Genomic DNA, 23,963 nt, shown 5'->3' with positions numbered 1-23,963 from the left:
ACATTTGGAAGGAAGTGAGAACGAGAGATGGCAAAGAATTCAGCAAAAGCAGGGAAAAGGGTTGGAGATGGAGAGGGACCAAGCAGTCCAAAGCGGCAGAGAAAGAACAATGGCCATGATGAAGAAGAAGATGGAAGTTGTAAAAATGGCTCCGAAGCTTTGACCATAACCGACCAAGATATTTTTGATTGCCCCATTTGCTTTGAGCCTTTGACAGTTCCTGTCTTTCAGGTTCGTTTACTTATTCTCCCCCTCTTTCCTCGATCAAATCTGGATTTAAACTACTATCGAGATTCTATGTTGGTGTAAAATAATTCTACTCACGTAGGATATAATCCTGATCGTAGTTTAAATCCGACTTTTAAGATGTCCGCACTTGAAGACTTGTGCCTTTATTTATTGTAATCGTGAATTCTACGTTTTGCACGCATGTACATTCAAAGATAATTAATTCTTTGTAAGTCAATCTCGAAATTAATGGAGAATTTTAATTCGAAAACCATATAGAAATGGAAGTAAGGAATACTATGTGAAGAAATTTGAATTGCTTGGCATTTCAGTGCGTAAACGGGCATCTAGCTTGTTCTGACTGCTGCGCCAAAATTAAGAGAAATTGCCCAACCTGCAGTTCGCCCACTGTTATTGTGCGCAACTGGGCAATTGAGAAAGTTATAGAATTGGTCCAAGTAAATTGTAAGAATGCTGAGTATGGCTGCCAGCAAAAAATGAGTTTCAGTAAGAAGCGCGGTCATGAAAAGACTTGCCAACATTCTCCACTCCCGTGCCCGCTTTCAGATTGCAGCTTCCTTGGTTGTTCAAGCCAATTTGTCCGACACTTCATGGCCAAACATAATATATCAGCTGTGCCCTTTAAGTACAACAGCCTGCTGAACGTCAACCTGAACGTCAATGATAGTGTCTTGCTTTTTCAAGAGGAGAAAAATGGGTACCTTTTTGTTCTCAGAAACAGAATTACCGGAGAGCTCGGGAATATAATTTCAATTAGACCGGTTTGTGCATCGCATGATAAACAGTTTCAGTACCAGATTGGTGTGAGGAGCCAAAAGACCTCTCTTACATATAAATACACGAGGAGATTTCAAAATGGCCTGGAGGATTATGAGGATTTTATAGAGGGGTACTTTTTTATGTTGTCTTGAGTTATTTGGTTCTTCGAATGGGCAGCGTAACTTGGAGATTTACATATTTAAATGATGAGTACTATTGAGTGCTTTATTTCAAGGCTCTTTAAAAAATATGACATAAAATCTTTAAAAATTCATAAGAAATCGGATAATGAGAGGATATTTTGCCCTCACCATTTCCATAAGCACATTTAATGCAATTTACAGTCTTTTAAGTAAAATGCATGCGCTGACTTTTCTGGTTCCATTGTTTGGTTATTTATTTGTACTAAAAAGTCTAGTTGTAATTAGAAAACCCTTATTTTAGTAGTCTTGATTGTACACATCCTAACGAATTGTTGTCATACGCACAGTCATGTATATTTAAAATGTTTATCATTTGTACTCCCTCCATTAAACAGTATATCTATGTATTCAACAAAAAGTTGTATTTCCCGTAGAAGCAGTCAAACTAGCTATCCCACATGGGTGGAATATGGAGAGAGAATTTTATTACTAAGCCGGTTTTATTAAATAATTAAAAGTAAATAAGGACCGAAAAAACAAAAAGAATGAGGATAAAAAAAAGACAAGAGAGAGAAAAAATATTAACAAGAGTTCTTAGGAATTCACTTTAAAGTCGTATGATTTTATCATGTTTTTATGCATTTAAATATTCAAACTTGAGAATTTCTATAAATATAAATCCATTGCCATTAAGCTCAATTTTGCAGGAACTAACATTAATGCAAAACCGAAATTATCCAATACAAATTAACATTGGAAAGAAATTTGTCAGATATTTAAATCTTTTGATGTGGTGTAAGGTTTTGAGACTAAATCTCATTCAATATCTGACACTCCTTTTTAAGAAATCTTTAGATCATCTAAATTAACACTTAAATGTAAATTATTTAAATTATTTACTGACAACTTGCACACCGTCTAAAGAAGCAAGAACCAAAACCTTGATCACAAAATTTGACATAGATCTCCATCTTAGAAGAAAATTTGTTGCACGGGTGTCCATGACTACGCTAGAGATTAAATTTGAACTTTGAAAGTAATACGGGGCTTGTCAACAGCGGGGTAGATAAGTAACATTAAGTAAAAAATGTCACTAAATGGATAATATGTAAAACCTTAGGGAGGTGTTCTGTAAATTCCCTTTCAAAAGCCTTTTTATATCACCTGAAGCTGAGAAGACTGGGAGATCCCATAATCAAGAAAATGTTCTGAAGCATGGAGAGCAGAGTACCGAGTATTTTTTTTTTTCTCTTTTTGGAAAGCTAAAATCCCTTGAAACCTAGAGCGGCTGTGGTACGGGCTATACTATTGCTTTTAAATGGTTATTTTGTGCTTTCAATTTAATTCTTTAACCCTTGGGAGATGTGGGTATTTTTGTATACAAGTATCTGATCTATCTTAGGGTTTGTATATCGTGAACATATTGTGATGTGTAGCAGTTTATGTTCTGTTTTTTAAATACTTTTTGTTTTTCCTGTTGGGGGTTTCTGATTCGGTGTTGTTTTTGAGCTGTGCAGCCTGTGCTATTGGACTTTTTGCGTAGAAAATGCTGACATTTTGTATTTCTCTCCTAAAATCAGAACCTTCGGAGTTCGGTCCATACATTCTGATATGATTAATTCAGAGCTACTACCTTCGGCTACGGGAAAAAGCAAATGCAAAGGAAAAAACTGTGAAATGTCGAGGTCACTAGATGGGGAAGGGGAAAGCACCATGAATCGAAAGAGATTGAGGAGGGACTGTGAATCTACAATCAATCCCAATGTAGTAATTGATGAAAACTCAACTGATGAGGATGACAATGCACAGAGTGCTGATGTGGAAAATGGCCCTCTTGCATTGATCTTAGACAACCGAAAAGTGCTTCATTGCTCCATGTGCGATGGGCACTTGACAGTTCCAATTTTCCAGGTGCTGTTTTTCTCCTAGTGTTTTATATTGTTTTATGAAAATGGTTCCAGTTGGCTGTTGATTTTTTTTGGAATTATGGAGTAAATGCAATCTGATTATAACAGTTTGTCTGCTTGCATTACATTGAAATTCAGTGCGAAAATGGGCACCTGGCATGTTCTTTCTGCTGCATCACACTTAAAAGGAAAGAGTGTTATTCATGTCAGTCGACCATCGGTTCTAGCCGCTGCCTGGCCATTGAGAGAATTTTGGAGGTTGTCAGAGTTAAATGCCAAAACTCAATTTATGGATGCAAAGAAACTGTCACTTATAGCAAAATGCATGATCACCAGATTTATGATTGCTATTATGCACCATGTTCATGCCCCATCTCTGACTGCAAATTTGTTGGTACATCCCGCCATTTATACCAACACCTTAGTGGTGAGCACAACAATTCAGTAGTGAAGTTCCAATACAATAACTTTTTCAAAATTACAGTAAATATTGATGGGAAATTCTCCGTTCTTCAAGAAGAAAAAAATGATGATGTCCTTTTTATTCTCAACAACAACACTGGAAGTCTTGGGAATTTAGTTTCAGTGTGTTGTATTGCATCAGTGAGGAAGGACTTATACTATGATATTGTGGCAAGATGCGTAACCGGCACCACTCTTAAGATCCAGTCTTCTACTTGGAGCTCTAAAGTGCGGAGTGATATCCCTTCTCCATTTGGATTTCTTCTAGTTCCACCATATATGTTCAACTGTAATGGGCAGCTTGAGTTGGAAATCTGCATATGGGGTCCTGGCGAAACTCCTGCCGACTGGCTGAGTGCAAAACAACTTAAGTAGTATTGGTAGTAGTAGTTTTAGTAGTTGTTTTTGTAGTGTGAGTATATGTTTGACTTGCATATCTGCATGCATTTTTAATTTTAAGCAACTGTTTATTTAATTTATAGAAGTTAGTTTCAGGGGTCTTTGTGCTATTTTAATGCTTCCTCAAAGCTAATGAAGTTAGCTTTGGCAATCGTGGATGATATATATAAATTGTGTTTTTTATGTTTTTACGGTCTTAGTGATTGTTTAGTATAACTTATTTAATAATTATAAGTATTTATTTAATTCCATAAGTTTTTATTAAAATTTTTAATATCTTTTTATTTTTTTAAGTAAAACTTTTGAAAATTAAATAAGTTATTTTTCATCTACGAATAAAAACTCAAATTTTGGACTGTTGTGATTAGAGGTTGAATTTTTTTTAAATGTTAAAATATCTTTAGATATTTTTTTGACTTATTTAACAATCTTATTTTACTCATTTCGTAATATAATTTTAAAAATCTTACTTATTAAATAATTTTTACAATTTTTAATAAAAACTGTCATTAACAACCAAACAACTAATTTTTTTTTTTTTTAAAAAAAAACTCTATTTATAAAATTTCTACCAATAGAAGTTATATTTTAAAAGCTCTACTAAATAAAGCCTTATTCATGATTCATCCCCCCCACTAATAGTTCATATCTTCCTTCATATAAAGTATGAGATATTAGAATTATTTGATGCAACTTTTACAGCTTGTCTAGCTAGCTGCTAAAACTAATATTAAGGCCGCTCTTTACTATTAAAACTAAACCTTAACTTTAAATTATTAAAATGCATGAATAGTCAATGCTTTAATTATGTCCACAATGAAGTATAAAAAATTAGAGAAGTGTGGACAACGAATTAATTTTCAGATACATATAGTACAAGTTATAGATGACTGATGAGGGATAAAATAAGTTCAATTATAGAAGTTACTTTAAGTTAGTTGCACGTTTGATTTGATATTTAATTAAATTGGTATATTATTAAAGATTTTGGTTCCTTGTAACTTTTGAATTACTTGCACAACTAGCTTTTCCACAGCCCACGAGCTAGACCCGAACACTGTAAATAGATTAGCCCTTTTGCTACTTGCTAGTTGCTACCACCAAAACAGCCTGAAGTAAACAGTACTTGCCCGATCCAGGTTTCAATTAATTCACTCTTAGATCGCGTTTGATTTTAAGAAATGGGAGGAGAGATGAGTTTAAAAAAAAAAAAAAAAAAGAAATGTAAAAATTAATAACTATTATTTGGTTTTACATTAAATTTGAAAGGAAAAAATTTACATATTTTTTATTTGGAAAAACATACCTATTGTCTTTAGTGCTAAAATGTTAACATTATTAGTAAATAAAAAAAAATTAAACTATGAATTAATTTAAATTAGAAAATAAATTAATAACAGAATATTTAATTTTATATTATATTTTTTAAATAATTCATTGTTATTTTACAATTAAAATAACTAACATCGCATAACTAATTATATATTCAAATTAGTTTCTAGACATATATGACTATTGAATACAATAATATATTAGCCTATTGAAATTATCTAGTTAAATAAAGAATTTTCCACATCATCTATGCCCTCTCTAGATATATATACACACATGTATACATGCACACACTTAACCTAATAACTTAAAAATTACAGCGTTAAAGTGTTTGATAAATACTAACTGTTGTAACTTGAAAGATAATTTGATTTGATTTTACATGTATGATAAAAAAATTATTATATTTTTATTTCTTTTGTTAAAATTATTATTTAAAAATTGATACTATTAACTTTTATTTTATAGATATAATTTTTTTTTGTTGTAGTAACTGTAGCTTAAAACGTAGAACATCCCCTTAATAAACAGGCCTAAAAAATGAACTAAAAAAGCAATTGTTAATCTTGCTGACTTAGAAGCCTTTCCCTGGAAAGTTGAGTAGTTAACTACTGATTATAATTGCATTAGTGTTCGTTTCTTTTGCCTATGGGTTTATGATCTAAAATATATAAACAAGTCGCATATTAATTACAATACAGTAAAGTGACTTTTGCTAGATTTTTGTTGACATTAATTTAATAGTAATTTTGGATATCATCTTGTTGAATTATCATCAATTAAAGGAAATTCAGATTCTATGTTTGGGAGCTAACATTAAGTATATGATTAGATTAATTTTTAGAATAAAATATTAATTCCATATTTGGCATGTTCACTTGGATTGGATTGGACTAATGGATTAAATTTAAATTTTAATTCTAAATTTATGGAATTAGTAATCTAAATTTTCTTTGAGTTTAATTGTAATTAAACGATAAGAATAAAAATATTTTTCTGTTTATAAAATAATATTATTCTAAAATAATATTATTTACTTATTTATAATAAATGACATGATAATTTTAAAACTTCTCCTTAAACATTTGTTTGACTGTTTAACCCCTCTGCAAGACTGCAACGGTGTTTTCTCGTTTTTCTTACTAACATTTAAAAGTTGATAATTTAATAAGGAAGTTGCTATTTTACGTTTAACGTAAGGTACAACTCTCTCTACAATAATAGGTTTTATTGAGACTCACTTCTCAACTGTGTGAGAGAGCGTTAAACGTAAGGTAGTCAAACTCATTTAATAATTACACAAACTTACTTAAAAGATTGGCATGACCAAATTGAAGTAAATACTTGTCATGCAACTGCAATAAAAATAATCTGATATGGCATGATTCTTTCATAATCTTTTTCTAAAACATATAGCTTGATTTTATGAATGCAAGCAATATCATAGCTTGATTCTTTCATAATTGAAGTAAATATCATGTGTAGCATGCAGGCATGGTGGTAAAATTAATGTTCCCCAAGGATAAAAAGGAGATTTTAATAGTCTTGTATTTCACTTTTCTCTAGGGGTGGGTAAAAAAACCGTAGTCTTAAAAAAACCGAACCGAACTGATAGTTTTTTCTAATTCGGTTCGGTTTTTATTTAAAAAAAACCGAAATATACCGTTTGTAAAAAAAACCGAAATGTAGGTTCAGTATTCGGTTCACTTACCTGAACCGAAAAACCGAACCGAAAAATCGAATTATTTTTTGATTTTATTCAAATCAAACATGTGTTAATAATTTTATTCAAATCAAACATGATTTTATTTAAATCAAACATGTGTTATTTCTCTTTATAACATTATGATTATGTTTATATAGATGGAGTATTGGAGTTTGGTTATGTATTTTGAAATTTTAATATTTTATATTTTGGGAGTATCTTATTAATAATCAGTAAGATATTAGTGATAAAATGTGTTTTGAATACTTTGTATTTATTGTTAATATTTGTAATAAAATTAGGATAAATTAATTATTGAAAAAAATTATTACATTCATGATGCCCGATAGGCTAAAAATTTAAAAATTCAAAATAGACCCAATAGGCTCAGAACCAAAAAAACCAAACTGAACCAAACTGATCCAAAAAAAACAATTTAAGTTCGGTTCTTATTCGGTTTTTTTATAAAATAACCGATTTAAATTAGTTCTGCTTAATTTCGAACCGAACTGTGCCCATTCCTACTTTTCTCACTACGAAGTAAATTATCTTCGTTCCTTCTCGGAGAGACGCAGCAGGAGAAATGGGAAAAACCGAAAGGTTTGGATTTGTACATGGAGGAGGAGGAGGAGCAAGTAGCAGCAGGTTTCCAAAGAGACGAAGGAGCAGTCGACGAGATCTTGATGAATCTGAATTTTTTGAAGAAGAAGAAGTGCCTACTGTAGAACGTCAAGCACCTGAACAAGAAACCAGAGCTACTGATAGCGGCGGCGGTGGCGGCGGCGGTAAAGGAAACAGGACGGGTGATCTGTTGAAACATTTTAACAATGGGCCTGTTACTGTGACACTAAACGACCCAGAAGTTCTTGATTGCCCCGTTTGCTATGAGCCTTTGAATATTCCTGTCTATCAGGTATGTTTCCTCTTGAAAGTTCTTTCCTTTATGAAGAATTGAAGATAATTTCAGTTGGTTATGCTTGGTATGCAGGAAATGAAGCAGATTTTCATTCATTTGTTTTATTTTTTGGGGTTTTGAATTTTGTTGTGGTTTTTCTTGTGCTTTTAGCATTCTTACATAAAGACAGAAGCTTGTTGCTTTTAGGGATTTTGTGTTCGTGTGTTAGCTATTCTTTCTAGTGTTACCTGATACGTAAAGGTAATTTGCATTGTGAATCTCTCGTTTTCTTTAGTTGTCCGATGGCTCAACTAAATATCATATCATTTCAAGGTAAATTTGCTGTTTTGACCCAAAATGTGCCCTGTATATATCTCATTTCAATGTAAATTTTTATGATTTAAACTTATTTTGCCGCTTGAAGAACATTTATGCATGTTGATTTTGTGTAACGTGGAAAACCGTCTATCCATGCACAAGTAATTAGCTATAACACTTGTTTTGATTTGGGAGTGGCAAGAGTACTCTCTTCTGTGTATTTCATTTTGTTCTGTGTACTTCATTGGTTTACTTCATTCAGTTCTTTCATGTTTACAATGTTATCTGTAAGTGTTGCTGAGGTGAATCACCACTTACTAGTATCAGTAAGGGATGCAGGATCTGCAGATATTTGTTTGTGAAAGGATTAATAAAGTCATTTGGTTCATGACTATTCACCCCTTTAGGTAATTGGGTATGTGTTTAATACTTTTTTCTTTGCATGCATGCACCGGGTTTACATATTTTTTTCTGTAGAAATTGTGAATACTTATCGACCGCAAAAAAAAATTGATGTTGGTGTAGCTGTGACTGACTCTCCAATTCATCAGTGGAAATTATAAAGTTTTTCAGTACCAAATACTGTACTATATCTGGCACTCGTATAAGTATCCATATGTTTGTTCATTATTTTTGACTAATTTCTTCCTGATATTTTTCCATACTGTACATTATATCAGACATTAAATACAATCTTATGATATCCTTTTGTATGTATGCATGGAAAATTCAGTGTGGGAATGGGCATGTTGTTTGCCATCGTTGCTGCTGTGATCTTATGAATAAATGCCCCAGCTGTCGTTTACCCAATGGCCATAGCCGTAGTACAGCCATGGAGAAAGTAATAGAATCAATTCAAGTAGCATGCGAAAATGCAGACTATGGGTGCAAGGAAAAAATGAGTTATAGCGAGAAATATGATCATGGAAGGGCTTGCCACTATACACCGTGTTCCTGCCCTCTTGCAGCCTGCAACTTTGTTGGCTCATTCCATCAGATATACCAACATTTTAGGGGCGTACACAAGCATGCTGCAGAAGAGTTCGTGTATGATAAAGTCTTACGCATTACCTTAAGTGTTCATCACGACCTTATAATTCTTCAAGAAGAGAAAAATGGCGATCTGTTTATTCTCAACAATAGTACTGAACCTGATGGCTATAGAATCTCTGTTAATTGCATTGCACCATCGTGCAAAGGAGGGGTTGTCTACTCTATTGTGGCGAAGTCAGGAGGAGCTGTCTATGAATTCAATTCTTGCACAAAGAGTATCCAAAACTGGGATGAAAATAACCCTCCTTCAGTGGCATCACTTCTAGTTCCATCTGATTTCTTTGGTTCTTATGGGCAGCTGCATCTGGGGGTCCGCATTCAGCACCCAAGGAAGTAATATAGTAATTGCTTCATGCAGTTTGTTAACTTTATTATCGGCTTGAAACTTCTTTGAAACGTTAACTTTGGTTGTAATTTGCAGCAGCACTGTTTATTTGTTAATTATCTAAAACAGAAACATGAAGCAAATTGCAATCTATGAAAGTGACTTTTGCAAGTATTCTGTTCAACTTTAAGCACTTCTGGCTTCTGGGTAGGGCGTATTATTGTGAATTTGAAAGGAAAAGGAGAATTGAGATATTTCTTGTTATGATCTATGGGCTACCCCTTGCAAATTTAATCGAGAGTCCGAAAATTAGGTTCCCACCATATAATAACTTAAGTGGACCAACTCCAATTGGTGCATGGGCACGGTGCTTTGAACCTTTTTTTTTTGTTTTTTAATAGTGTATCCGTATTTGCAATCTACTATTAATTGTCTTTCTTCCAGCCGAGAAATATGCCGGAGGGGGGGGGGGGGGGGGGGGGGGTGGAGGGCAGGAATCTTTATCCATCGTATTATTGTTTTATTATAAAATATTTGAAATAATGGTTGGAATATGTAACAAAGCTCTACATTAAACAAACTCTGATACTCTTTAAAAAAGAACTTACATAATAATAACACTTGTTTTTAGCAAAGTACGCAGGGAAATCGCACTTGTTGGGAGAACCTGCCACCCAGTTCGAGCGGGGATTTCTAGTCTGAGTTGTGGTACGGGCTTAAAGGTGCCTCCCACAGTTGGGGCCTTACCCAAAATACCTTGTGGTCTAAAAAAAAAAAAACTTACATAATAATAACACTTGTTTTTCTTCCAAAACATGTTTTAAAGGCCATCAAGATATTATCTTACAAATTTTTTATAGATCCCTCGAATCACTTTATAATTTAATTTAAGGATAGCCTTGATTTTAGGAATGCAATCATAGAAGTAAATCTTTTTTTCTTTCCTTTGTTCAGACACAAAGGTTATTTTATGCGTGTACAAAACAATGAGATCATCCGGCATTTAATTATATATATATGAGTTCTGATTTCTTTCTTCTCTGATCCAATGCGCCGCTGATTCTCATTTGTTTTTGTTTAGCCATTCATTTATTCAACCTCGTTCACACAAAGTTCTTGGTTCAAGAGATAACAAATGTCTAGATGCATATGCATGCATGAGTAAAATTCATTTGCCTACGTTAATTTATTGCTCGACTCCTCGCCATCCCTACACACTAGCACAGCTTTTATTAAACAATTATCGGTTAAAAATTAATTATCAACATTATCGCAATAATTAGGATTAGATTGATCATTGATTTTTTCTGTACTTTTGCAAACTTACCCCCAAGCAAAACCATACCAAAAAGAGACAAGTTCTAGAAAGAAGAAAAATTCTCGCCCAAAAGAAAAGAGTGTTGTAGTAGTTCTACGCACTAATTACTCTTGAGAGTGCTCACATTCTATACAGAGTAGAATTCTAGGTGCTTGTGTGCTTTGTTTCTTGGATTCTTCACCAAATGCAAATGGATATTAATGATGCTGTGAATTTGTTGTGTTCTCTTATTACGTGCAGGTGACAATTAGCCCTCGCTTTCCAGCATTATTAGATCATCAATCACTATAAATTGCATGCACATATTAAATGCAGTCTTTTAACTTCTGTATGGTTGCTTTGGATATTACAGTGTCGAAATGGACAAGTAGCTTGCTCTTCCTGCTACTCTAAAATCAATTATACGAGATCCTTACTCCGACAACCGATTGATACCGGTAACAGGATCAGGTTCATTGAGGCAGTTCTAGGATCTGCCTGCCCAAACAAAATGCAAGAACACAAAGTACGGCTGCAAAGAAATATTGAGTTACACAAAGAAATATGAACACAAGATGATGCCATGCCTAAACGAACTGTTGATGCGAGATTTTGGTGTCTGCTCGTTCTCTACCAGGATCCCTCCTCAACTCTCAAATTCACGACCAAGAGCAGATTCTCCTCGTAACCCTTCTAACCGAGCAGAACAATGCCTCATATGACTTCTACTTTAGCAGACTCCTGCGCACATAGAAACCGGTCAGAACACGCCGGGAGCTTTCCTGGCGTAAACCCTTTGACGCTCAAGTCAGAAATATCGGTTTACTTTTGTGGAAAACCCGGCCACTAATCTCGTGACTGTTCTTTAATCTCTTAGACAATAGAAAATGCCTCTGAGTTTTTCTCTATTTTCTCAATGACGACGCTTTTTCTTAAGTTCTAATGTGAAAATGTCTAACCCATTTACCTTCGTTGATTACCTTTTTATAGCTTTCCTGTGAATCCGATCCCCCACGATCCATGCCCATCGCTTTCCCCAGCTCACAGAAGTGGACGCTTGAATGTCGTAGTTGTGGCTAAGTGAGTTTCGTGCCTAAATTCTCATATAGGAGTGCGCGTTTCGTTAATCGCTATAGACTGGGTCTGCCGACCTTGATCTTCAGCAAGGAAAGCTATCGGCTCCTAGCAGGAGACCATCTCGTCCTCGTTGCCGAGCAGACTTCATCCATTTGCTCGCTTGTAAGGAGGCTAACTCTTCGTCCAGGGTATGGCTGGTCTCGTCGTTATAAATCCCCCAAACAAGAACCATGTTCATGCCCGTTTCAGATTGCAACTTTGTTGGCTCATCGTGCCAATTATACAAACACTTCAGCATTAAACACAAGAATTCAGCGGTTAAAGTTTTCGTACAATGGTCCATTCCACATGACCCTGAATTTTTTATGACAAATCCTTCATTCTTTTGGAAGAGAAAGATAAGTTCCTTTTTTTTAATCAACAATTTTACGGAGAATTATGCAGATGCAATATCCGTTAGTTGTATTATATCAAAAAATGATGAGTTGCTACTAGGTTATGATATTCGGGGCAAGAGACTCGTCGCGAAATCACAGCCAGAAAATTCAATCTGCTACGATCAGTTCTCAGAACCTGGATGATAAACCTTCTTCAACAGGATTTCTTATAGTTCCGCCTTATTTCTTCAGCTATAATGGCCAGCTCAAGTTGGATATTTGCATTTGGAGATCTGTGACAAGCAGCTACCCTTCTAGAGAACGCAACATTCTTGACATTTTCTATTGAGTGAACTTAGGATCTTTAGTTGTTTTCTAGGTTCGAGGATTGTAATGCTTTTTATTTTATTTTTTGAACTTATCGTCGATTATATGTGATAGCAATTAATTGACTTTACTAATTATCACATAATGCTAGCAGTCATCATCTGATCACATCAATTGAAGTATATAAAGCTTACAGCATTGTTGTTTGTCAGGACAGAAATGTGTAACAGACTCATGTTGAGATTTTCAAGTGATCAATATTAATTATTTTAAATAATTATAATTTATATTTGTAGTATGTGACACTTGATATATTTTGATTGAACAGTGTTCGATTGACTGTGTACTGATAAATTTTCGATCGACCGAGTTGAAGTTATCGATGAAAAAGAATTGTCTAAGCCATTTCCTCTTTTCTTTTTTTTTTTTGTCTAAATTTCTTTTTCCTTGTTGTGCAAATCACTTTTTTTTTTTTGAGTGCTGATGTTTGCCCCGGGTCAAACCCCGAAAATAACTTAAACGGCGTCGTTTTGATGTGTTTTTTTTTTTTTGACCTTTTTTGCTACTCCAAAACGTTGCCGTTTTGACTTACCATTTTCGTTTCACTTACCATTTGCAAAACGCGAGCATTGTCCCTGAAAGAATCCAAAACGCGAACATTGTCCCTGAAAGAATCCAGCAGCTGGGAACGCGATTCGTTTCTTCTTTTCGAAAGCCGAAAAAATCGTTACTTTCCTTCCTCGACCGCGGTGTAGGCTTTCGGGATCCACAGCAGAAGGCTTCATCCACAGCAGAACGCACCCATTTAGTGAAGAAAGTGATTAACAACAGCTGCGATATTTGTCGTTGAAAGCCAAAACTCTAAGCTGAGTTTGGACGGAACAAGACCAACAACAGCTGCGAAGTTTCGGCAGAGCAAGAACATTGTCCCTGAAAGTTTGAATTTTCGAAGCTATACTGTACAAATGTTGGTATTATTATTCTTATTTTTGTTAATTAATCACTCCCCTGAGTCTCTCCGATGGTGCATTTGCTTACATGATTTTTATAATGTGTATTAATCGGGTTAATTACCAGTTTGTTTTTTTGAAGTAAAGCTTAACTAGACTCGCTTTGTTTGACTTTTTGTGCATTTTGCTTTCTGTAAAGTTTGATTCTAGTTTCTGGGCTTTTTATTTGAGTTGTTAGAATGAAACTGTAGGAAGAATTATCTATATTTTGATTTTCAGAAAACTACAAGATGAAATTGTGATTTAAGTGGAAATTTGAGCAGAAGTTTAGTTTGCTTTTTCAAGATGTTACCAGGTGAAACAAAGACGAAGAAACTTGCTCTTCTCTCTGTTGCTTTCCCAGGTGAAACAAAGAAACGAAAACGAAGAGGAAGAGATTTTATTCTTCTAAAATTGTCATCAGAAACGTTGCCGTTTTGGAGTAGCTAAAAAGAAAAAAATAATAATCAAAATGATGCGTTTAACTTATTTTCGGGGTTTGACCCGGGGCAAACATCATTTTCCTTTTTTTTTTGGTGAGGTTCGGAAATATCCCCATTTGTATGTAGATTTTTTTTTTTTTTTTAACCACAAGGTATTCTGGGGAGGGCTCTAATTATGGGAGGCACATTTAAATCTATACGACAACTTAGATTAGAAGTCTCCGCTCGAACCGAGAGGTACATGTGCTCCCAACAAAGACAATTTCCCTGCAACTCGAACTGAGGAACAAATCTAATCAAGCCACTTAAAGAGACTCCATTACCAGTGGAGCCAACACTTTGTTGGTCATTTGTAGGAAGATATGATATCCATGTGTTACAAAATCAGCACGTTAATTAAGAATAAAAAAGACGGCCAGTTAATGATTGATATTGAAATTTAAGTACTGTTGCAATTATTGCAATGGAAGGATTACAAAAAAGCTGCAACTGGAAATACATGTCACCCAAAGTTTTTTTTTTTTAATTTTATCCCCAGCTACAATACACAAAAATTTGGGAATCTTGGGCAGTCGACAGTTTGGAGTTTATTAAATAGTTAGTTTTTAATTTTTTTAATGAGTAATGATACAGTTACAATTTTTTATTCAAATTTATTTTGTACAAATTGACGTGACATTAATTCATTGGTTGAATGAAAATATAAATTAATAAAAACAAATCATGTGGGCCAAGTGATATTTAATTCAACTAATCTTATCATGTCACATCAGTTTGTACAAAATAAATTTGTATAAGAGTTTGTGGCTGTATCATTACTCTTTTTTAATTGTTTACCATTCAATCCCACCACTTAATACATGAATATATACATCTCACTTATAAATTATAATAGATGAATTTTATTTAAAAAAAGTAATGCTTACTTAAAAATTGTTGGGTATGAGCATTTCCTTTGGAGAATTGACTCACGTCCTTTTTTTTTTTTTTTAATTTTTTGTCGTTGAACGGAAGTAGAAATGGAAAGCCTAATACTTATTTTAGTAATAATTGTTCACAAATCGAAAGCTTTTTACGTTTTTTTGGGTGATAATTGTTTATACAGTTTTGAAATTAAAAAAAAAACATTTAAGTCATAAGTGCCACTAGTGTTCCACATCATTTATACCCTATCTTTTTTTTTTTTTAAATATTACTTAACCTAATACTTAAGTCTTATAAAAACTGTCCATTAACTGGTGGAGTTAGACTTTGATTTTAATGTTATAGACTTAAAACTCGAAAATAAAGAATTAGTGTTCCACAATAGGACGTACTGATTAGCCCACTTCATTGTACTTTATTGATTAATCGTACTACTCAAGTTTGTTCAAGTGATGTGACCGATCCGCAGTTACTGTGGAACAAGAAATACATATGGGATCCACTGTATTAAAATTAAAGTATATCTCTCCGCTCATATTTGTTAATTTATATGGTTGGATGGTCACACGACGGAACTATCCCACGCAAGAATTTATCAGAAGATAGAATTTCTTTTACAAGTAGTTTTGGAACTTTATTAATAAAAATTTCTTTTACACTATGGAAAATGCTACTTACCCCGAATCAGATCTCGGATCAAACCCCGAAACGGCAGTATAGGCCGTCGTTTCGTCTATTATTTTTTTTTTTGTTTTGATTATTTTTGAAACGACACCGTTTTTGCTTCTATTCTTTTTACTCTATTCTGATTTCTTCTTTCTCTTCGTTTAACTTAACCCAGCTTCTTTCTCTTTGTTTAACTTAACCCAGCTGCACACCCCTTGCTTCTTCCTCTTCGTTCTCTTCATCACACCGTTTCTACTTTTAATTTTTTTCTTTGTTCTGATTTGCTGGGAACGAAGAGAAGAGAAACAATAATATACCTGAACTGAAAAATGATGCCCCTGGTTTCTTTAGTTTGAAGCATAGTGTAGATTGATGTGTATAAATTATTAAACTTATGCATGCTTCTGGGTTGTGTTTATATGAATCATATCTCGCATCATGATTATTTCATTACCATTAATTTCTTCCTTTGAACTTGGAGATTGTCCTCGAAAATTTGTGCTCATATGTTTTTGTGTCTTGATCCATTTCAACAACAAAGAGACTCTGCAGCTATATATGTTGTTGTGCAGGAAAGTATAAAGTTGCGTGTTTGACCTGAGAATCTGAAAATTTCCTTACTAGTGCAAAATATGTCCTTTAACTTGAATAAAATACCACCATCCTAACCGAATGAGACTAGATTAATGAATAATAGACTAGGGATTGCGAATGGCTGCCAAATCTTAATTAAGTTCTCAAGGGCTGTGACTTTGGGTAGATTGGAATCTGATGCTGAGGAGAAATTTTGGAGCTTCCATAAGAAAAGTGTTGGGGAATAGGACATTGAGTCAGTCTCAGACAGCAGCAAGCCTGCTTTATGCGAGAGAGAGACGGGAGCATCAGAAAATGGGTTTGGAGTTGGATACAACAATGGGGACTGGCTAAGCTTAAGACGAGGAGTGAGGAGACTATGCAGGCATCCTGTATTTCAGTTCGATGAAGGAAACTGGAACAAGGCAAACGAAGGGGCAGCTGGGTTTTGAAGGATTTGCAGTTGGATTTGCAAACGAACGTGGCTGTCGGTCGATGAAGAGAACGAAGAGGAAGAAGCAATGGGTCTGTAGTTGGGTTAAATGAAGAGAAGGAAAAGATCAGAACAAAGAAAAAAAAATTGAAGCAGAACGGTGTCGTTTCTAAACGAATCAAAACAAAAAAAAAAAGAACCGAAAACGACGACCTATGCTGCCGTTCGGGATTTGACCCGGGATTTGACCCGGGACAAATAGCAGAACTCGAACAAGAAATACATATGGGATCCACTGTATTAAAATTAAAGTATATCTCTCCGCTCATATTTGTTAATTTATATGGTTGGATGGTCACACGATGGAACTATCCCACGCAAGAATTTATCAGAAGATAGAATTTCTTTTACAAGTAGTTTTGGAACTTTATTAATAAAAATTAATTTTGGAATTTTATCATACAAACTGGTTGGTGTTTTAATTATTTCAGAATACTAGTTTCCGTTGAATTAGGATTTTTCTAAGATTTGGTGATTAGTGTTTATATATATATATATATATATAAAGAGTCATAGTAATCTTAAAAGAGAGAGTTTTTAGTAATACAACTTATATTTTGTATTGTTCAGAAAAATATTGAGGACAGACGGAGAATGCAGGACGAGCATGAAGCACCTGCTGCCAAAAGAGTTTGTAGGAGTGGATCTGTTTCTATAACTCTAGCCGATTCAGATGTTCTTGATTGCCCCATTTGCTATGGACCCTTCCGCCCTCCTGTTTATCAGGCTTGTCTTGTTTCTTTTCTTTTGCTTTGCTTTCTTCAATTTTCAGTTGGGTTTAGATTATTATTTGCTGCTGAATTTTTTTTTTAAATCAATGAAAAAAATCAGAGTGCCTACATAATGTGGTTAGTGGAGCGAACAGAAAATTTGAATATGAAAAATTTTTCATGGATGTGAGTGAAATTCATTGGTATTAGAAAAATTCTATATGTTTTAGTGTTTTACAATCTCTAATTAGCTTTAACCAACAATCATGTAGATCAACCGGCATGAGACTATTCTAACTTAACTAAGGTTCTTGGTTCGAGACTTGGGAATGCAGTTATGTTAAATATTTATTGGGAGAGATTTGCCGCTCTAGTAATCTTACTCAGCTCGAATATAAATTAGTCGAGACCCAATGCGGTCTTCGGATACCAGATAGTTTAATACACTGAAAAAAATCTCTAATTAGCTTTAACCAACAAGAGCGTAGATCAACTGATATAGGGCTGTTCTAACTTAAGTAAGATTATGCAGCAGCATTAAATACTTGTTGGGAGAGCTTTACCGTCCTAATGGTCCTACCTGGCTCGAATATGAATTAGTCAAGATTCAATACGGTCTTCGGATACTAGATGGTTTAATACACTGAAAAAATCTCTAATTAACTTTTTATTCTTTTATTATATTTTGACTCCCAACAGTTGTTATTAATTTACAACAACAACAACCCAAAAAAAAAGAGAAACAACAGTTGAATATTTTGTTTCGATTGCCGAGTTGGACCAACTAAGTTTCTTGTATGTATATTCTATGAAATATAATACTGTCCGATAACATTAATCTTTATATATGCATACAGTGTGAAAACGGGCATATGGTGTGCACAACCTGCCGAAGCAAAATTAAGAATGACAGCTGTCCCTTCGACCGTTCGCCAATTGCTTATACTCGCAACAGAGTGATTGAGAAACTTTTAGAATCGGTGAAATCAGTTTCATGCAAGAATGCTGAATACGGCTGCAACGAAATGCTGGGTTACCTTGAGAAAAATGATCACGAAAAGGCATGCAAACATTCCCCATGCTCATGCCCTCTTTCAGGATGCGACTTCCTCGGATCATCCAGCCAGTTGTATCAACACTTCAGAGCTCAACATCAAAATTCATCCGTACCATTTCGGTACGATCAAGATTTCAGTATTAGGCTAGATGCTAAGAATGACAAGTTCCTAGTTCTTCTAGAAGGGAGAGATGACAACATATTGTTCGTTCTCCACAATGCAAGAAGTAATCAACAGCAAAATGGACTGTCGATATCTTGCATTTCTTCATCGAGAGAGGCGAGAAACGAATATAAGATCAGTGTAACTTTCGGATCCAATAATGTCTCTACCCTTACATTCAGGTCAGCCATTTCGAGCTCTAAAAAGCAGCTTGATAACCTTCCTAAATTGGGTTTCCCTTTGGTGCCATGGCTATTGGATGCTACTGATGGGCGGCTTAATTTGAAAATCTGCATATTTAAGGATAGGTTACCACATTGGTTACGTTAATTGCATTGTTATCTACACGTATTCCTATTGAATTACCTTAAAGAATAATAAGTTAATCTCCTCTCGTTGCTTTGACTTGGATTTGTATATATATATTTTTTAATTTATTTACCTGTATTATCTTTTAATCGGTAATCAGAGTTAGATCTCTCCAAAAAGCAAACCCAAATATTATAGCGATGGGTGTGCTTGCTTTTTTGCTGCCCCTTTACATTCTTTAAATTTTTAGTGGATATAAATATAAGCTTGAATGGAGCATTTGGTTAATTGTCAGAACAAACATTTAACTTAACCTCCATTTTCCAACGCGCAAAATCAGAACCCAAATTCTAATAACTTTTATTAAGTTCGTGGTAACATTATTTTTTATTAAGTCGGTGGTAGCATTATTTTGTGGGAGGGCCTAAGTTACGTTTAACACCGAAAAGAAAAAAAAAACATATTATAATTGCCATTGAATCTTAAATCGTAAAAAGTAAAAAAAAAATTACTTTTTTTTTAATAAACAAATGGAATATGCTTCTAAGAAAGGTTACATATATATTTTTAGAAACGTTAAAAGAGTTTTTTCTTTTCTTTTTCCCTGTACGTTGGGGGTTTAACAATCATTTTGTCAAGAATCTGAAAAACGTATCAATAAAAAGACGTATATACCCTGACGGTGTGAAAATCTACTAACGAGATCAGGTCAAGAATTTGTGTGATGATTTTACAAACAATAGGGATTTAATTGCTTGATTTTGAAGACTATGGGATTTTGTTATTTTTTTCTAAATAATAAGGATTCGAGTGTAGTTTACCCATATCAGCACCCAGCAGGGAACTTATTGACACAATTGGAAAAACTATGCATTCATATCAGAAAACATAAAAAAATAGGGATCACTGATGTCATTACCAAAATCAAAATTCAACTGAAAGTACAACACCTCACAGCATGAGAAAAAAATTGCCGCGACTCTGTAGAGCAGACGCGAAGAAGATTGGCGAAGGATCCAGTTCTGTTATCTCTAGATCCATTTTACGGGCACTTGATTCTCAATTACCAGTTTTGGAACCCTAATCCTAACCCTAATTTGGCTTCTGTGGTCTCATCTTCTTTTCCTGGTCGCGTCAATTGCAAGCTTTCGTCATCTTACTGAAATGGTTTTTTTTTTTTTTCTTAAACTCTCTTTGTAGTTTGTATATGTGCTTTGAATTATTTGTTCAATAAATTGTTAAACTTAATCAGATAAAGGTACAACCCACAAAAGCATGTTTTTAGGAAGGTTTCTTGTATGTGTTTTAGTTGTTTAATTAATGTGTCAGTATGAGTTTATGTTTTGTCTTTGAAAAGTGTTGGGTTGATTAGTATAAGAAAGAGAATTATGGGATGATAGCAAAATCATTGGTACAATGTTGGACAGCATGTCCTAAGGTACCATCCAGAAGAGCTTGCTGTTCTTGAGGAATGCTTTATATTGGCTAAAGCAGCTTTATTTATGTGCCCCATAGTGTGATACTATTTATTATGTTGAAGCATCAAGTATTATGTTGTAAAGTATTTGCTTGAGTTTTTGATATGCAAAATATATGTTAGGTACCAAGTGAAGCAGATGCTGCATTGGTAAAGAAAAATGCAGAAGAGCATGCACTAGATGGGAAGAGAAAAAAGAAGAAAAAGAAGAAGCAAGTTGGCACTCCTCGTCCTGCATGCTCATGGGTGTATTTTAGGTAAAAATTAGTTTCTTAAAAGTGCAATATCCATTGTGTTAGCTCATTCTTCTTTAATTACGTAACTGCCATACTTACATATCGATTGGAATTTTGAAGCCGAGAATTTATTAAGGAGTACAGTGCTTCCCATCCTGAGTCCTCAGGCCTCAAAGCTGTGAGCTTCTTGATTTACATTTGAAATTGATGACAGTCTCCTTTTCCGATATAATGCTTTGAAGGAAATAATTGGAAATAATGACTGTTCTATTTCAGGCCACAAAGGCAGCATCACATGCTTGGAAGTCAATGAGCCATGAGGAAAAAGCAAAATATACTAGGCATGCTCGAGAAGTGTGGGATGATTACTTAAGTACAGCTCCTGCCCGTGCCCCAAAGCCAAGGAAACAGGTAATTTTACTTTCTAGACACTGTTGATGTTCTGCGGCTGAAAAATCATAAAGCTTGCATGATTGCAGACAAAACTAGTCACAAGATGCTCTCCTGGCCGCTTATTCAATGTGCTACAGCGCCTCACAACAGATCAAAGAGCTGCAGTGAGAAGCATGGGATTTGGCAGCCTCCTTGTTCTTAGGTGCCGAACTCTTCGTCGTAGCTTGTGCCTTTGGCTACTGGAGAGGTTTAATACTACACGACGTAGCTTGGATATCTGTGGTGAATGCATTCCTTTATCCCCAAGAGATGTGGAATTTGTAATGGGATTAGCAGCTTGCGGCAAGGATGTGGTGAACTCAGGGCCTGATGACTTAATTGCCAACTTGCGTCATAGTTATAATGCTACAAATCATGGGATATCAGTGCGCCTTCTAGAGGAACGGTTGGCAGTTCCAGAAGCAGGAGAAGACTTCAAAAGATCATTCGTACTCTATGCATTGGGTACACTTCTATCCCCAACTGCCAGACTGGATGTAAGCCCTTCATTCCTCCATTTTTTGACGAATATGGATGTTATCCATCAGTACAACTGGGGTAAATTCTTACTTGACCGACTAGTTCGGGAGGTTTCTCGTTATCGTCAAGGAAAGCAACGTGCTGTTGGTGGCTGTCTTTTGTTTCTCCAGGTGAACTATCTCTGCAAGCATGTTTTTGTCTATATTTATTTTCATTTGTCGTAGATTGTTGCTGAAATATCCACAGCTTTTTTATTATGAGAGCATCTCTATTGAGGGGTCTAGTGCTCTGGCCCCAACCATTGTTCCATGCTTATCTTCTTGGGGAGAGGAAGAGATTACTGAGAGAGAAAAACGAGAAAAAGAGCTTGGTGGCTATGGATCTGGGAAGGTACACTTACATTTACAATGCATGTTGCCTTAGATTATGTATGAATTATTAAGTTAGCTGGTCCTTTGCAGGTGATTTGCAAGGAGAGGTGTTTTGGTATGGAGTCAGCAGAGCACAGAGGTCAACTAGGTGGTCTTCCACTGTGCAAAACAAGTACTGGAGAGCATGGTCCTGCTTCTGAACAGGACAGAGATGAGGTATCCATTTGATTTTTAACGACCTAGTTACATTAATATTTCATTTTATTGCTTAGTACAATGCAGCAATAATCTAAATCTTGTGCTTGAATATTTTGTAGGCTAACGAAGAACAACTAAATGGAGATATTGCTATAGATGAGGTAGTCAATTCCTCTACTCCACCCTCCCCCGTTTCTAATTTATATGTTGGAATGCAATACCTATTTCCGCCCACCTTTCACTTGACGCTGACAGGGAGAATGATAAGTATTTTTGCAAGGGAATAGCAAATTAAAGTGGGAAATAGTCTAGTCCCTCATGCATGTCATGTCTACCATAGTGTTTACCAGCTGTTGTGATTCTATTTTTTGGCTGGGCTTATTGCTGTTTGTCATTCTTTGCAAAACATGATAGTGATTATGATACATAAGAAACTTAGTAGTATAAATAAAATTAGAGTTCCTTTGGTTTACAATCCAGTTGGTTTGGCCTCTTTCAGCGAAAGACTGAAAGCAAGAAGTTAAGAGTTCAATTCCACATGGCAACTTTGGAGGTGATAAGTTTAATTTGGGGGTGGGATGAGGTGTAGTGCATGGTAAGTAAAATAAATAAATTATTGAGAGACCTGCGCCAGAATGTAAAGCAAACACCGCAGAAATTCATGTACAAGGGCTATCTATGGGGACTAGGGTCGGCTAATGAAATTGACAGTTTACTAGATTGGAACCCTCAAATTTGAAACAATGAACGTTGACTTATTTGATAAGTTCATTTGTAGATGAGTTTGATTCCTTGCTTCAGTTCTTATAAGATGTGATTTGCTATTTAGAACAATAAATTTCTTGGATACATCGACAGGTAGATATGCCAAATTTTCTTGAGAGTCAGAGCGTAGTCTGTGGGGACATTGAGTCAGTTGTTGATTCCGTCGGATCTGTCTGCCGAAACAGAGAGTATGGTTGCAATGAAACAGTGGATTACACCAAGAAAAATGACCATGAAGAAACGTGCATGTATGCACCGTGTTCATGCCCTCTTTTATCCTGTAACTTTGTCGGCTCTTCAGAACAATTGTCACTACACTTCAGCAGCAAACACTGGGATTCAGGAAGGCGATTTAGATATAATAACCCTTTGAGTATCTCTTTAAGGATTGATGAAGAATTCCTTGTTCTCCAAGCAGAGGAAGATGGTGTGCTCTTTCTCCTCATCAAGTGTGTCATTGAAAATATGGGGAATACAGTAATGATAACTTGCATTAGCCCTAGCTCATCAAAGGTGAAGTATCTGTATGATCTTGTAGCAGGAAGAGGAATCAGCTGCCTCAGATTAAAATCATTGACGGAGAATTTTCCTGGACTGGTGGAAGGTTTTCCTCCAATGGATTTTCTTCTCATCCCGTCTCGTTTTCTTGGTTCTTTCGGGGAGCTAAACTTGGAAGTTTGTATATGGAATTCTACAGAATTTAGTTTAGACTGTTCTTGATCAAAGTCCTTGTAAAGCAGAAAGCATCCGATGATGTAGGGTGTTAGAATGCAACTTGTAAGTTACAGTGCAACCACTGTGTGTAATTAGCATAGATGCTACATTGGGGGTTAAGTTGAGCCGCTGAATAATGAAGGGGAATAATAATTCATTTGTGAAATTAGCCATACCATTATGTCATGGTTTTCTGGCTCAAAAAATTCAGAGCTTTATGTGTGTGTTTTCCCCCCCTTAAATAATAAAACACAAGATACGCAATATTTTTGAAATATTTTAATCACTCGAAATATTTTGAAAAATGATCCGGCTTATCTTGGGTATATTCATAATTT

General features: G+C 35.0%; 5 protein-coding genes across 6 annotated transcripts; all 5 read left to right on the top strand.

The window, feature by feature from the left end:
• Positions 1–27: 27 nt before the first annotated feature.
• Positions 28–1,160, top strand: LOC18038974 (E3 ubiquitin-protein ligase SINA-like 10). Its single transcript, XM_006430600.1, has 2 exons — positions 28–231; positions 561–1,160. Exons 1-2 carry the CDS (start codon positions 28–30, stop codon positions 1,158–1,160), a joined length of 804 nt encoding a protein of 267 aa, XP_006430663.1.
• A 1,195-nt stretch (positions 1,161–2,355) lies between these two features.
• On the top strand, positions 2,356–4,070 carry LOC18038278 (E3 ubiquitin-protein ligase SINA-like 10). Of its 2 annotated transcripts, none has more exons than XM_006430599.2 (3): positions 2,356–2,444; positions 2,732–3,062; positions 3,197–4,070. In XM_006430599.2, exons 2-3 carry the CDS (start codon positions 2,763–2,765, stop codon positions 3,893–3,895), a joined length of 999 nt encoding a protein of 332 aa, XP_006430662.2. In that variant the 5' UTR covers positions 2,356–2,444; positions 2,732–2,762; the 3' UTR covers positions 3,896–4,070. The 2 variants fall into 2 exon arrangements, with proteins under 2 accessions (XP_006430662.2, XP_024038034.1); XM_024182266.1 differs by having other exon boundaries at positions 2,669–3,062.
• Positions 4,071–7,479: 3,409 nt separating this feature from the next.
• On the top strand, positions 7,480–9,663 carry LOC18038277 (E3 ubiquitin-protein ligase SINA-like 10). Its single transcript, XM_006430598.2, has 2 exons — positions 7,480–7,869; positions 8,903–9,663. Exons 1-2 carry the CDS (start codon positions 7,540–7,542, stop codon positions 9,557–9,559), a joined length of 987 nt encoding a protein of 328 aa, XP_006430661.1. The 5' UTR covers positions 7,480–7,539; the 3' UTR covers positions 9,560–9,663.
• A 6,962-nt stretch (positions 9,664–16,625) lies between these two features.
• Positions 16,626–18,973, top strand: LOC18039266 (E3 ubiquitin-protein ligase SINA-like 10). Its single transcript, XM_006430597.2, has 3 exons — positions 16,626–16,745; positions 17,284–17,439; positions 18,281–18,973. Exons 1-3 carry the CDS (start codon positions 16,626–16,628, stop codon positions 18,971–18,973), a joined length of 969 nt encoding a protein of 322 aa, XP_006430660.2.
• Positions 18,974–19,841: 868 nt separating this feature from the next.
• LOC18039265 lies at positions 19,842–23,798 on the top strand. Its single transcript, XM_006430596.2, has 9 exons — positions 19,842–20,119; positions 20,553–20,686; positions 20,786–20,843; positions 20,942–21,076; positions 21,145–21,747; positions 21,824–21,967; positions 22,039–22,164; positions 22,266–22,307; positions 23,005–23,798. Exons 1-9 carry the CDS (start codon positions 20,117–20,119, stop codon positions 23,629–23,631), a joined length of 1,872 nt encoding a protein of 623 aa, XP_006430659.1. The 5' UTR covers positions 19,842–20,116; the 3' UTR covers positions 23,632–23,798.
• The last annotated feature ends 165 nt before the right edge of the window (positions 23,799–23,963 follow it).

Source organism: Citrus clementina, unplaced genomic scaffold, assembly GCF_000493195.1.
Source record: "Citrus clementina cultivar Clemenules unplaced genomic scaffold, Citrus_clementina_v1.0 scaffold_6, whole genome shotgun sequence".
Taxonomy (NCBI): domain Eukaryota; kingdom Viridiplantae; phylum Streptophyta; class Magnoliopsida; order Sapindales; family Rutaceae; genus Citrus; species Citrus x clementina.
The sequence above is the reverse complement of the archived record's forward strand: the minus strand, read 5'-3'. Positions and strand labels throughout refer to the sequence as shown.

What these genes read in the sequence shown, in the direction of transcription:
- LOC18038278 (XM_006430599.2), top strand. Translation starts at nt 2,763, where the DNA reads ATGATTAATTCAGAGCTACTACCTTCGGCTACGGGAAAAAGCAAATGC. An exon ending in TGACAGTTCCAATTTTCCAG is followed by an intron (nt 3,063 to 3,196) that starts GTGCTGTTTTTC and finishes ATTGAAATTCAG; the next exon opens with TGCGAAAATGGGCACCTGGC.
- LOC18038974 (XM_006430600.1), top strand. Translation starts at nt 28, where the DNA reads ATGGCAAAGAATTCAGCAAAAGCAGGGAAAAGGGTTGGAGATGGAGAG. An exon ending in TGACAGTTCCTGTCTTTCAG is followed by an intron (nt 232 to 560) that starts GTTCGTTTACTT and finishes TTGGCATTTCAG; the next exon opens with TGCGTAAACGGGCATCTAGC.
- LOC18039266 (XM_006430597.2), top strand. Translation starts at nt 16,626, where the DNA reads ATGAAGGAAACTGGAACAAGGCAAACGAAGGGGCAGCTGGGTTTTGAA. An exon ending in CGAAGAGGAAGAAGCAATGG is followed by an intron (nt 16,746 to 17,283) that starts GTCTGTAGTTGG and finishes TGTATTGTTCAG; the next exon opens with AAAAATATTGAGGACAGACG. An exon ending in TCCGCCCTCCTGTTTATCAG is followed by an intron (nt 17,440 to 18,280) that starts GCTTGTCTTGTT and finishes ATATGCATACAG; the next exon opens with TGTGAAAACGGGCATATGGT.
- LOC18039265 (XM_006430596.2), top strand. An exon ending in GTGGCTATGGATCTGGGAAG is followed by an intron (nt 21,968 to 22,038) that starts GTACACTTACAT and finishes GGTCCTTTGCAG; the next exon opens with GTGATTTGCAAGGAGAGGTG. An exon ending in GAGATATTGCTATAGATGAG is followed by an intron (nt 22,308 to 23,004) that starts GTAGTCAATTCC and finishes ATACATCGACAG; the next exon opens with GTAGATATGCCAAATTTTCT.
- LOC18038277 (XM_006430598.2), top strand. Translation starts at nt 7,540, where the DNA reads ATGGGAAAAACCGAAAGGTTTGGATTTGTACATGGAGGAGGAGGAGGA. An exon ending in TGAATATTCCTGTCTATCAG is followed by an intron (nt 7,870 to 8,902) that starts GTATGTTTCCTC and finishes TGGAAAATTCAG; the next exon opens with TGTGGGAATGGGCATGTTGT.